The sequence below is a fragment of the Colletotrichum godetiae genome (genome assembly GCF_030913485.1).
Source record: "Colletotrichum godetiae strain CBS 193.32 chromosome Unknown BDP55scaffold_89, whole genome shotgun sequence".
Lineage (NCBI taxonomy): Eukaryota > Fungi > Ascomycota > Sordariomycetes > Glomerellales > Glomerellaceae > Colletotrichum > Colletotrichum godetiae.
The window spans coordinates 108,845-123,740 of NW_026851337.1; the positions used below are offsets into that span (position 1 = coordinate 108,845).

The window sequence follows — 14,896 nt, forward strand, 5'->3', positions numbered from 1 at the left end:
CGGACACCGCGAAGAAGAAAAGACACTGGCAAGGGTTGTTTTGCTCCCGGCTGGTATTTGAGCAAGAAGGACAACGAGAACGAGAGGAGAGAAGGCGCGAAGAAATAAGAACGCGGCCGGACATTGGTACGGGATGGTCGATTTAAAAGCATCGACGTTAGTGAGACTCGGATATGATTTTGCGCCAGGGCGTTAATGTTGTGGGCTCGGAAACGCTTGAGGGGTGCATCTTTCCGATGACAGACGCGAAATCAGCGTTGTTCGTTCAATGGCGTTGTATGATTTTTGAAGACGTTTAGGTTTATAAGGTTGTTAAAGATGTGATACCCGTACGTACGTCAAACAGAACAGAACATAAAGGGTACATAAGTCTACACATTTAGTCAAAGTGTAAGCGTAAGCGTAAGCGTGAGAATACATAATACTATTTTGCCCATTGACAGAAGTGAATGAATGTAATCGGTAAGGCGGGAGACCCGTTCACCGATCACCACGATGTGGAGGCATAGCACGCCCACATTGCTCCGAGAGGCGGGGCTGACTTCTGGCTGTGATGCTCCGTATCTTCCAGGTTTAATGTCTTCATTCTGACTGGGGGTGCCGGGGCATTGTGATGACATGTCACTGGCCAAAGGGATCTTGAAAAGCCAACCAATTGGAAGCATTGACTGGAAATTTGCAGAGACACTGACGTCTGCTAAGTGGAACTCTTGGGGCTGTCTTCTGTGTCTGGGAATGGTGAAAAAATGTGTATCACGTGACTTACAGTGCTAAGGGTGGGATAGATAGTCGATTACTGTGCTGATTGCTTACAGGACCCACGCGGTGCTTGCCCTGGCGTGGCCGGGGCAGGGGCAGGCACAGTGCCACAAGCTGGAGAAACCTGGATTACATAATTCGAACGGGGCACACTCGCTAAGATTTTCGAGCCACACATTCTCGCATCTTGAATTTTATCACCAGCGAAACCACCACCCCTCCAAACCTTTCAACAACCACCGTTCATCCGCCAGACAATTAACAGCCGCCCAAAATGGCTGTTGGAAAGTGAGCACCACAATCTCCGGACGAATTGACGACGATATGCCCGCCGCAATCGTCGTCTCGCAGGCGTAGTCTTTCAACAGCAGCTAATCAGTGTTTCTCTCGTAGGAACAAGAGATTGTCCAAGGGCAAGAAGGGTCTCAAGAAGAAGACCGTGGACCCCTTCACCCGCAAGGACTGGTACCAGATCAAGGTATGTGATTGACATCACTCGAAATAAGTCTCCAAGCCGTCGGTGCAATATGCTGACTATAATTTTTTCCCCATAGGCCCCCGCGCCTTTCAACGTTCGCGAGTGAGTTTCCAGCCCAAACCCGACGTCTATCGGCATTCGACATGCAGCCATCATCGACAGCCGAGTGCGAGAAGGAATTGAGCTACTGGACATTTGGGTGCTGACAGCGCGCGTCTTCTAGTGTCGGCAAGACCCTGGTCAACAGAACCACCGGTCTCAAGAACGCCAACGACGCCCTGAAGGGCCGCATTCTGGAAGTCTCTCTGGCTGATCTCCAGAAGGATGAGGACCACGCTTTCCGCAAGGTTAAGCTCCGCGTCGACGAGGTCCAGGGCAAGAACTGCCTGACCAACTTCCACGGCCTCGACTTCACCTCCGACAAGCTCCGCTCCCTTGTCCGCAAGTGGCAGACTCTCATTGAGGCCAACGTCACCGTCAAGACCACCGACGACTACCTCCTCCGCCTCTTCGCCATCGCTTTCACCAAGCGCCGCCCTAACCAGATCAAGAAGACGACATACGCTGCCTCTTCGCAAATCCGTGCCATCCGCCGCAAGATGACTGAGATCATCCAGCGCGAGGCCTCCACCTGCACTCTCACCCAGCTGACCTCCAAGCTCATCCCCGAGGTCATTGGTCGTGAGATCGAGAAGTCTACCCAGGGCATCTACCCCCTGCAGAACGTAAGCACCATTTACCCTTGCCCTAACATTGTCAGTGGTCAAATGGTACTAATACCTTCTCAGGTCCACATCCGCAAGGTCAAGCTCCTCAAGCAGCCGAAGTTCGATCTCGGTGCTCTCATGGGTCTCCACGGCGAGTCTGGTACCGACGACCAGGGACAGAAGGTTGAGCGGGAGTTCAAGGAGCGCGTTCTTGAGGAGGTTTAAAGGAATCAGGCCCTGCATGATGGATGCTTCGGCAGAAGGGGACTCTGGCTCTACCGGCCGGGAAACAAATTCGGCATTGTTTTAGGTCGTTGCACATGGCGTAGCATATAAGGCGGCTGCGGGTCTAGGGTACCTCAAAATGGTAAACGGTCAATTCTTCAAAGACGCTTTGTGTAACGTGTACGCAGCCTGGCTGCGAGTTGTCTGGCGCGGGTGTGGGAACTGCGATGCTGCCCCCCTTCATTGGGAACTTCGCACTCCAGCCTGAGGTATGCTGACGGCCTGGCCATCACGACTTTGCTCATTTCTCCTAGCTCGTGCGAGACCACGACTTACGAGGGCCACCTGAGCAATCCTCAGTACCATGGCGTACGAAAAGTCCCTTGTGGGATTGTGTCTATAGCAAGTCTAAGTGGCCTCGTCTCGAACATCTGCCCAGTCTAAATAAATGCCAACGCCCTTATCCCCCCACTCGCTTCTTGTACGTAGATAATTAGTACCAGATGGATGAGTGAAACGACTGCACCAGTCAACATCCTCTAGTCCTGGTCCTGGTCCTTTAGGAACTCAACCACCGCTGCAGAGGAGTGATCAGTCTCTTGAGTCTTCATAATAGATCGATAACATACCTTGACGAAACTCTTCTGGTTTCTCTGAAATGCACCAGTGCCCGGCATCAAGATCCGCGAGTCGAAACTTGGGGAAGAATTGCCCAATCGTCGGTAGAACGTCATCCGGCACGTACTTGCTTTGGGTTCCCCGGACAAACAGAGCAGGCTTTTCGAATCGAGTCTTCGTTGGGTCCTTGAACGGGAAGTCGCCCATGTGGTTCAGAGACCGGCTAATAATGTCGAGGGGCACCCGAAACTTTTGCTGCGGCTTTCCAGCCTCGGGCCGATATAAATTGCCCAGCAGGAACTGCCGGATAGGAAGAGACTGACGTATCGTAAGCATGGTCAATAGAGTGAACCACCTTAGGTTGAAAAGGATAAAGCTCACATCCTCATATTCCTTCAGTATTTCGTCTGCTTCGGCCTGCTTCGTAATGTCCGCTGCTTCAATTCTTCTCAAGCCCTGAATGTACTTGCTGAATGAGCTCTCCAAGACAGCATCGACGGGCGCATTGTCAACCGCCACGATATCTTGCACGAGCTCAGGGGATTTCAATGCAAGGGTCATGGCAGCTTTGGCTCCCCTGAGATGGTTTGTCTTAGTTAGCATGCAGCAGCGTAACGTCCTTGAACGGATACCACTCACATTGAGTGACCGATGACAGTGGGCATTTTCAGTCTATGCTGATCCATGAATCCGGCAACGTCATCTGCCATGTGCACATAGTCGTGCTGCTTCGCGTGAGGCGATTCGCCATGGTTGCGTAGGTCCTGGTCAGAATCTCAGTGAAAACCCTTCCGGCATGCTGGCGGATGCAGCCTATAGGGATCTTACCAGAGCATACACAGGTCTACCCAAGTCACGAGCAAGAACTCTACATAGCGGTCAGCATGCCGTATCGGAGCCTTTGACTCGGAGATTAACTTGCTTGCTGATACTCCTGTTGTTCTTCTTGGATCCGAAAAGACCATGAAGAAAAATGATGGGGTTGGAGGACCCGCCAACAGGTCGCTTGCTAGGCTCATGCAGGTCATAAGACAACGTCAACCTGCTATGCGAGGACAACATCCGCCTTGAGTTGAGACCAATGACAACATTCCGTCGCATAACAGCCCGTGAAGTAGCCATCATGCCCCCAGTTCAAGGGGTTGTTGACGATGAGTTTGGTTAGCCTGGACCATGCCGTTGGTTTTTTGCCTTCCCGGTGGGTCGTGACGATTGCTTGTCCCACTAATGAGGAACAGGAGGAACATAAAGAAGGCCCGGGCCTTAACTGGTCTACTTTAAGCGCTATAACAACAAGTAAAAGATGTGATCTAACAAAGTTTCAATATTGATTATTAGCTATATTTTATAAAACCGGCTACTTTAACTATATTATTCAGCTAACTTAACTATATAGTAAAACTAATAGTAAATATTTCTTTTAATTAATATAACTATATGATTAATATAGTGGTTTTTTTCTAGCTTTATAGGCGTCAAAGATTAACTTTAAATATAAAGGCTTTTAAAGAAAGGGCTAATATAGTTAATATTTTACTACTTTACTATACTAAAACTTATAAAGATTCTCTTTATCTTTGTTATCTTCTATATTATATATAAATATAAATACTATTTTACTATTTATAAGTAAAACTATTAAGCAAATACTATTAAATAAACACTATAGTACATATTAGTTAATAATATTAATTAATAAGTCGGCCCCTTTAAAGCTAGACGCCCTCGGCCAGCTTAACACTAAAGTAATTATAATTAATAAAGATAAGCCTAAAGACTAATATAAAGCCTTTTAATAATATAAAATCTATTTAAATAAAACTATTGATTTTATAAATAACTAGGCTAATATAAACTAAAAGATTTAATAAATTAATATTAAATTTAAAATTATATTTAGAAGAACTTTTAATATAAGAAGATATTTTATTATAAATTAAAGAGTATTATTAAAAGGTTTATTAATTTATATAATTAAAAGTTTATTATATTAGATCTAGTTATTTATATAAGCTAATATTAAGAGGTTTTATATATATTAAAGTAAGTGAAGTTAGCTATTTAGTTATAGGGCTAGAACTTAAAAGAAATTTATTATAAGGGTGCCCAGTACACGGGCACCCAACCAGGCCTAGCTCAGCTATAAGGCTATAGCTAAGGCTCGATATAGCCTAGCTATAAGGCTACGGCCGAGGCTTAGCGAATCTTCGGTAAAACCTAGCCTAAAGAGAAAAACTAATTCTTATAATAATTTTATAAAAATATTAAGTTTAAATTTATATAATATATTAAACCTACCTTTTATATTTTTCTTAATTATAATACTTAATTATACCTTATATAATTCTTAAATTTTTATAAACTAATATAACTAATATAAAATAAAAATATAGGACTAATATAACGTAGGCGACTAAAATAAAGAAGAATATATTAATAGTATACTAATATTTCTTAAAATAATAAATATTAATATAGACGAACTATAAGCGTTTTTTATTAATTATAAATATAGAGCTTGCCGACTTTTAGTTAATATTAAAATAATTAGGGCTTTAGTTCTACCTACCGGGGGTATATTATACCCTATATTATATCTAGGTTAAAATGAAAAGTAAAATTAAATTCTAATATTAAATAATAACGGTAGCCAATAATAACCTAAAAACCCGCCAATTTAGGTATAAAAAAAAAAAAAAAGGAAGTAAGAAAAATAAAAAGGTATATATACCGCTATTATATAGGGGAAGTAATTAATAAAATATTATAAATAAAAAGTTTAGCCCTATAATAATAGCTTTTTTTAACGATCTTATTAAATTACTTTATTTAAAATAACTAAAATACAAAAAAGAAAATCGCTTATTTTTTTATTAAAAGATCGTTAAGACTAGAGAGGGTATAGAAATATAAAAAACCCCTAAATTATAATTATTAAATATTAAATAATAATATAATAATAACCTAAATAAATAATTACATTAAAGCGGTTAAAAAAATAAACGACCTCTACCTAGGGGCCTTAAACGGATATTAAATCAAATAGGCCCTTTTTAAAGTAACTTTATTAGTCTAGATATAATAAAAAAACTATAAAATAAGTCTTAATAATAAAATAAACTAAAAGGTCTTCTTTTCGTTTATCTATTAAAAATATATCGACCCTAAAATATAAAAAAAAAATACTAAAAAGTACTTTAAGGAATAAAGAAAAAAAAAGGTAACTCCTTTATAATTCTTTATTAAATAAAATACAATCTATAATAACCTAAGGTTACTTTTTAAAAATAGTAAAAAAAAGGCCTATAATTACTTCTTTAATCTATTAATAAAGCTATAGGAAAAAATAATTTAATATTAAATTATTATTAATAAAACAAAAATTATAATTTAAAAGGCAGAATACCTCTATATATTTTATTTAAATTATTAAAATAACTATAACCGTACTAAAAATAAAAAATAATCTAGTACCGAATTAATAATATAAAAAAGGTTAGTACCTTTAAAACCTATTATAACTACTATTATAATTTAATTATATTTAATAATATAAAGGTTACTATAATTAAAAAACTATAATACCGAATAACCGTTAATAAAGGTCCGGCCGAGTAAAAGCTTTATAATATATTATTTTTATAAAAAAAATAGGATATATAGCCCGGTAATATTATAACTTATTAAATAACATACCAATAAAACTAAGATTAGATATATTAAAGGTATCTATAAACATAATCTAAAAAAATCGAATAATAAAAATAAATAATTTAAAAAATAAAAAGGTATAAATATACCGCCAGTACTACCTATGCTCTTTAAAAAATCAGTATACATTAAGGCTATTATTAAAGGGTATACCTTAATAATCTAAGGACTTATTAAAAGAAAGGTCCTTATAAATATAAATAGCTACTCTTAAATAAACTTGATTAGTATAAGGCTAATAAAGAAACTAGGCCTCTAACTAATATATACTAAAATCCTTTTTTTATATAAATTTAACGGTAAAAAAATAAAAATAAAACCGGCCTTTTAATTAACGTTCTTTTTATTAAATTTAAAAAAACGCTTAAGGAAAATCTAGTAATTATTTATTAAAACCCTATATTTAGAAAGTATAAAAGACCTATTCTTATTTTAATACTCTATAAAATAAAGGGGCATAATAACTAATACAAAAGCAAATACTTAATATTATAATTAAATCTTTATCACTAAACCGGCTACGTTTACGTAAAAGATTATTAAAAATAAAAAATATATATATATATTCTATATTTATAGGGCTATAATGGATATAGAGCCCCTAATAATATTACTTAAAAAAAAGATAAGGGTCTAATAATAACTATCCTTTAAAAACTATAAAATAAAACGGCTATATTTAATAAAAATATAATAATAAATCCGTTAATTTTAAAAAAAATCGAGTATAAGATTAACTTTTTAAAAAAAAAAAACCTACTATATAGGCCAATATATCCTTTAAATAAATAATAATTTAATAAATTCAAAAAATATATCGCTAAAAACCTTAAAAATAGGAAGATTATCCTTTTAATAAGTAAAGTAAAAGCCTTAATAATATTTATCTTTAAAAAAGATAGATCCTTTAGACTATATATAAACTATAAAAAACTAAATAAAATTATATTAAAAAATAGATATCCCCTCCCTTTAATTAGTAAACTTTTAAATAAACTTAAGAGAGCTTAATAGATCTTAAAGGTCGATATTAGGGATATATATTATTATATTATAATCCGACTAATAAATAAATAAAAAATAATATTTAGGATAAAATACGGTTATTTTAAATATATAGTAATACCATTCGGCTTTATAAATACGCCTATATTATTCTAAATATATATTTATTAAATATTTACCGACTTATTAGATATATATTATATAACGTATATAAATAATATTTTAATCTATTTTAAAGATAAGGACTAATATATAGAGGACCTAAAAAGGGTCCTTAAGAAGCTAAGAGTATTTTACCTATATACTAAATTAAATAAATATAGTTTCTACTAATAAAAAATAGAATTCTTAAAATATATAATTACTTTAAAAAAAATCTTAATAAATAAAGACCGAATATAGTCTATCGCTAAATAAAAGCTGCTATTTATATTTTAGGAAATATAGGTATTTTTAAAATTTTATAATTTTTATTATAAATTTATATTAAAATATTTAGGTATAATATCGCTAAAAATAAGCCTTTTAAAAAGAAATAAATTAAGGAGAAAGAGTAGTAAGTTTATTTAACTTAATAAAGCCTAGGCCGTATTTAATAAATTAAAAAAGGCCTTTATATTAATAATAATATTATACTATTAAGACTTTATAAAAATATGAAAGTAAAAATAGACGCCTCCTAAAAAGCGATCTTAAATATCCTATCTTAATTTATAAATATTAAATAGCGCCCTATAGTCTATTTTAATTAAAAATTTATTAAAACGGAATAGAAATAGGCTATAAGATAATAGGAACTCCTAATTATTATAAAAAGCCTAGATTATTAAATAAAATACTTCTAAAAGACCTTAAAATGATTTATAATTTTTATAGATTATTAAGTATTTAAAGAAGTTATTAATATATTAGTAAAGGACTTAAAGGGGCGCTTTTTATATTAGGTATATGAATTATCGATATTTAATTTTAATATTTAATATCGGCCTAGATTTATAAACCTAGTTAATAAGTTATTTAGGAGGCTAGACTATATAAAAAGGGAAATAAATTATAAAAATATACTCTTTATATTAATAAATAAACTTAGCTTAATCGGTAAATTCTTAATAAAAGTATAATAAAATATAATATCCTTTAAAAGAAAAATAAAAATCTTAAGAACTTATATAGCTATAATAAAAGGGGCTATAAATAAAGCCTTTATTATAAGTATCTTTATAATAATAATATAAAGATAAAAAAAGATAAAATTAGCGACCTAAGGCGGATAAACGGAGACTTAGAAAGAACGTATTTTAAAGAAAAATTATAAAAGAACTACTTAAAAAAGAAACGGTATTCCTATAAAGACCCTTAGACGTATTTAAGTTCTTTGTTAAAAAACTTTAAGATTTTCATAAAAAATACTGGATTTAATTAGAAAAATATTAAAGAGTTATAACTAAATAAAAAAGATATTATTAAATCGGTAAAAATACCTTTTTTTATAAAGGATGATTAATAATCCTTAAAAAAGCGGCGCTATAAAGAAAAATCCTTTATTAATATTATAACGATTTAAAATCGGGATATATAAGGGTAAATAAAACGACGGAATTAATAATAAAGAAATTCTATTAGCCGAACTTCTTAATAAATATATAGGACTATATAAATAGCTACGACGTATATTAAAATATTAAAATCCTAAAATATAAGCTATATAGATAATTATAACCGTTATTACTACTTATATATTTATTTTAAGAAATTAACTTAAACGTTATTACTAAGTTATTATTAAATATATAGGACGATAAAATAAAATATAATAATATCTTAATCGTCGTTTATAAAATAATAAAATTTACTTTATTTTAGTTAATAAAAAAGGACCTTATAGTAGTATAATTAATTAAATATAAGTTCGGAACGCCTAAGGATATTATAAGCGATAGGGATAAGTTAATTATTAACCTTTTTTAAAAAGAATTTAAAAAAAAGAGGGCAATCTAGTATTAAATATTTACCGTGTATTATTTATAAACGGACGGATAAATAAAAAGGATATATTAGACCTTAAAAAAATACCTTTAAATATATACTAAAAGCTTAATAAATTAATAGGCTATATAGCTTATAGAAATAAAGTTTATATATAATAATAATAAATATTTTATAATAAGTATATTATTAATAAAAGTAATATACGGATATTACCCTAAATATATTAAATATATATTTATAATGTCGAGGGTTTTAATTTAAGGAGTATAAGAATATATAGACTATATTATTACCTTGAAAAAAAGAGCGTAAAAATAATAATAAAAAGCTACTAAGGCCTAAATTAAAAAATGTAATAAAAAATACTAGGTAAAAAAATACCGTTAAGGATAGGTCGTCGGCCTATTAATAAAAAACTTTAAATTTAAAAATAAAAAGCTAATATTTAGGTTTATTAAAATAGCCATTAAAAATAAAATAAGATCTTAAATATATTAGGTCTATTTACTGGAATAATACTGTAAAATATATAATGTTTTTTTAATAATATTAATTAAGCTTTAGAACCTAAAAGACGATAATAATAAAAGGTCGGCTTTATTATTTAATTTAGAAAACGAACTAAATAGATAAAAAATAAAAGAGATCGTCGTATAATAAAAGGATAATAAATAACTATATTACTTGATAAAATAAATAAGCTAGCTAATAAAATATAATATATAAAAACTAATAAAATACTTATAAAACGTATAAAATAAGATTAGAAAGTTTAAAATATAATTAAAAAAATCCTATAAAAATAGAATAATTAATCAGTAAAAGGCCAGCTATTATAAAGTAAAAATAAAAAATAATCATTATTCTATTTATATAAATACTTTGGTTTAATAGCTTATAACCCTTAGGAAAATCAAAATCCTCTTTATAGGCCTAAATAAGTATATCGTTAAATACTAAAAAATAAAAAATAACTAAATAAAAATCGGTTAGTAAGAGCTTAATAATAAAAAACGTAATTAAAGTAAAGGTATATTTATTATTCTAATTCGTAATAAAAAAACGGCTACTAACCTTATTATAGATATAATAATAAATAAATAAAATATATATAAAAAGATTATAAAAATTCTTAATAATATAGCCGGAAATAGAATAAGTAAGGAATATAGTTATAATATTATAGGAAACTAAAATAACGATTTAGTAAACGATATTATAAGTAACCTAAATATAAATTCTATTAAAGATATCTTTAAAAAGCTCGGTTTAGTAAACGAGTAATATTTAATAATAATAAAAAATAAGATTAATAAAATAAGGGGTTATTAAAATATTAATAATAAAGCTAAAAACTATAAGGGCCTCTTATATAACTTCGCTATTAGCTCTAAGTTATAACTTATTTTTATAATAACAATAATAATATTTTTATAAATTACCCTTATTAAAAAAATTTTTTCCCGATTCTTATACCTCTCCTCCCTTTTTTTATACCTCTTTTTTTTAATCTCTTCCTATAAAAAAAAGGACTAAAAGCTAAAAAAAAAAATTTATCAATTAATTAGTAAACTATTATAGAAAAAGAGGATAGGAATAATAATTAAATTAAAAATATTAATAAAAAGAACGCTCGGTAACTTAATAATAAGGCCGTTTAAAAGATTAAGGGAACTAGTATCGGGGGGTTAAATAATAAATTAATAAATATACTTTAAATTACTTTAAAAGCTAGGAGTACCAAGACTTATATTAAATATAATTAAGGAACTATAAAAGATAAAAAACTAAAAAAAAAGATTAATAACTAATAAATTAGGAGCGGGTAGATCGTAAATATCCTTTAAAATAATATATAATTAATTAGTAATAATATTATCGGAAGTTATTTATAAAAGACTAGTCGCTAAAGAACCTAGAATAGGTAATATAATAATTATTATATTTAAATCGATAATAAGACTTTAGGTAAGAGAGGCAAGATAATAATACTTTATAAGACGCTCGCTATTATCGTTAATATCCTTAAAATTAATAATAATAACTTTAAATATAATAACCGACTATATAACGATAGAAACTTTAAGGATAAATTTATTACTAATAAGGTTATTATTATTATTAATAGGTTCGTTATTATTATTAATAAAGTTACTATTATTGCTAACGGGTTCATTATTATTACCGATAAGTTTATTATCGTTATTAATAAGCTTGTTATTATTAAACCCCCTAATTACTAAGCCCTTAACGGCACCATCCTCTTTATTAGATATAATAAAACTACCTTCCTCCTTATTTACTTTGTTACCCTTAATATTATAATTAGTTAAGGCCTCGAGGTTCTATTTAATAAAGGTCGATAATAAGGCCGACCGCTTAATAAATATAGAGTTAATAAAACCGATTATATACTAAAGGATAGGATTATTAAAGTATTTAATAACGTTACGGTAAAATATTACCTATTTAAAAAATATTTAAAGGTTAATAATTTTACCTTTTTTTAATTTAAAAACCTAGCTCGTTATATCGTTACGGAGTAATCGGCCAATAATATTATAAAAGTAAATAAAAAGACTATTATTATGGAAATAAAGGGGCTTAAGGTTAACTAAATAATCTATAATATTAAAAAGATCCGTAATTAAATAAGCCTAAAAGGAAAAAATTAATAAAAGAATATATATAAAAAAAATAACGAATATATAAAGATTAAAATCTAAAAATAAAAGTATTTATAGATTATAGCGAGTTCTTATATTTAAATCTGGTTAAAAGCGCCTTTTATACCTTTAGCCTATAAAAGGTCGGTAATAAATTCGCCTATATCTACCTAAATAGTATTAATATAATTAAAGGTATTAAGGATAATTTTTTTAAAGTATAGAATATAATTATTATAAATAATAGCTTAATAAAAAACAATAAAAATATTCTAATATACCTAGGCGGCACTATAAAGCTCAATAGGAATTTATAAATATAAATTAATAAAAAATAATTTAATAAACTATTATAGAACTTATAAAAATATACTTCTTCTTTAAAATCGAGTAGGTAATATAGATATTAATATACTCGCCCGTATAATAAACGAATTAAATAACATTATAATAAATCTAAATAAGATAGCCTAAATAAAGAGCGCCTTTAATAAGGCTAATAAAACCTTCCTCTAATAAATACTTATTATTAATATTATATAAGCATGCACACGACTAGATAAGTAGAAGAGATAGTACATAAAAGCAATGTAAAATCCTATAATACATATAAATATAGATACTTTATTATTTATAAATAAAACTACTAAATAAATACCATTAAATAAATATTATAATATACCCTAGACCTACTTTACTTACTTAGTAATATTAATTAATAAATCGGCCCTTCTCGGGCTAGGCGCCCTCGGCTAGCTCAATACTAAAGTAATTATAGCTAATAAGAGTAAGCTTAAAGATTAATATAGAACTTTCCGGTAATATAAAATCCACTTAAATAAAATTATTAACGTTATAAATAGCTAGACCGATATAAATTATAAAATCTAATAGATCGATATTAAGCTTAAAATTATATTTAAAAACGTTTTTAATATAGAAAAGTATTTTATTTTAAATTAAAGGGTATTATTAAAAGGTTTATTGACCTATATAGAGAAGGAAGTTATTATATTAGATCTAGCTACTTATATAGGCTAGTATTAGGAGGTTTTATATATATTAAAATAGGTAAAGTTAGCTGTCTGAGCGTAGGGCTGGAATTATGTAGCGGAAGGTCGGGCGGAAATTAGTAATTAGGAATATAGTATAATATATTTAGTTTTTTTTATTATATAATATATCGTATATATTAGTGCCCTGGCGGATGCCTCTGCCGAGGGGCTAGTATAGTTTTATAAAATAGAACCTTAACTTTATTATATATATTAAATTATAATATTAGCTCCTCCTTTTAAAAATCTAGTTTCTAAACTTATAAATAAATCGTTTATTTTTAAATTAAGTAGTTATAAAATATATTTCATTAAAATATGCTAGTATAATATTGAGTTAAATTAAAAAGTTAAAATTTTAAATAGCTATATCTCGTTATAAATTATTATATATTATTATTTTTTAATTAAAGTAGAAGAATAATATTTCATTTAAACTTCTTTATAAAATAATTAATATTTAATTCTTTTTAATTTTAAAACTTATAGAATATATTATTTATTTACCCCTTGGCGGAGGCATCCGCCGGGGCACTAATATATACAATATATTATATAACGGGAAAACTGGGTATATTATACTATATTCCTAACTACTAACTTCCGCCTGACCTTTCGCCGCCCTTATGCCTAGATGGCTAACTTTACCTATTTTAACGTATATAAGACCTCCTAGTACTAGTTTACGTAGATAGCTAGATCTAGTATAATAGCTTCTTTCTCTATATAAGTTAATAGACCTCTTAATAACGCCCTTTAGTTTATAATAAGGCGCTTTTTTATATTAGAAGCTCCTTTAAGTATAATTTTAAGCCCGGCGTTAATCTACTAGATCTTTTAATCTATACCGGCCCGGTTATTTACGGCGTTAATAGTCTTACTTAGGCGGATTCCGTACTACCGGAAGGCTTTATACTAGTCCTTAAGCTTACCCTTGCTAACTATAATTACCTCGGCGTTAAGCTAGCCGAGGGCGCCTAGCCCGAGAGGGGCCGATTTACTAATTGATATTACTAGCTAGGGTATATTATAATATTTATTTAGTAGTATTTGCTTAGTAGTTTTGTTTATAAGTGGTGAAGTATCTATATTTATATATAATATAGAATATAATAAGGATAGAAAGAATCCTTGCGAGCTCTAATACGGTAAAACAGCAAGATATTAGCTATATTAGCCCTTTTTCCGGAAGCCTCTATATCGACGTTAAAGTTTAGAATATCTCCGGTAAGTATGATCCGTCTTCGACCTTTATAGCCGACCTTAACGATCGACCTCTACCGTCGACCTTAACGGCCTATACCGCCGTATAAATATATTATTTTACGTATCTTCGGCGGTAAATAACCTAACTACCTATATTATATTGTATTTTTTAAATTAAAATCATTATATTAAGTTGAGCGCATATATAGGGCATACTACGCATATTATATAGTTATATTGTATACTGTATTGTATAATTTTTCTTAAAAGCTGATCCCGTTAAGGTTGATCTTTTGCGCCTATAAAGCTGGAAAAAGACCACTATATATTATTTATTTAAATATATTTATAATGGTTTTTATACTATTTATATTTATTAGTATTTATATTTAGGTTTAATTAATTATAATTATTAATACTAAATTTTCCTTTATCAATAATAAACTTTTATACCTATTTGTAATTATGTTTTATTTT

The 14,896-nt window shown here is 30.0% G+C and overlaps 2 protein-coding genes across 2 annotated transcripts; one reads left to right on the plus strand and one right to left on the minus strand.

The window, feature by feature from the left end:
- Positions 1 to 1,033: 1,033 nt before the first annotated feature.
- Positions 1,034 to 2,169, plus strand: BDP55DRAFT_638623 (ribosomal S3Ae family protein; the record flags this gene model as incomplete). Its single annotated transcript, XM_060573139.1, has 5 exons — positions 1,034 to 1,047; positions 1,153 to 1,237; positions 1,314 to 1,339; positions 1,461 to 1,962; positions 2,026 to 2,169. The coding sequence occupies 5 exons, from the start codon at positions 1,034 to 1,036 to the stop codon at positions 2,167 to 2,169; spliced, it is 771 nt and encodes a 256-aa protein (XP_060422371.1).
- Positions 2,170 to 2,760: 591 nt separating this feature from the next.
- Positions 2,761 to 3,849, minus strand: BDP55DRAFT_698902 (Alpha/Beta hydrolase protein; the record flags this gene model as incomplete). The annotated part of the gene is made up of 5 exons (XM_060577837.1): positions 2,761 to 3,105; positions 3,169 to 3,364; positions 3,427 to 3,551; positions 3,616 to 3,655; positions 3,710 to 3,849. 5 exons carry the CDS (start codon positions 3,847 to 3,849, stop codon positions 2,761 to 2,763), a joined length of 846 nt encoding a protein of 281 aa, XP_060422372.1.
- Between the last annotated feature and the right edge of the window lie 11,047 nt (positions 3,850 to 14,896).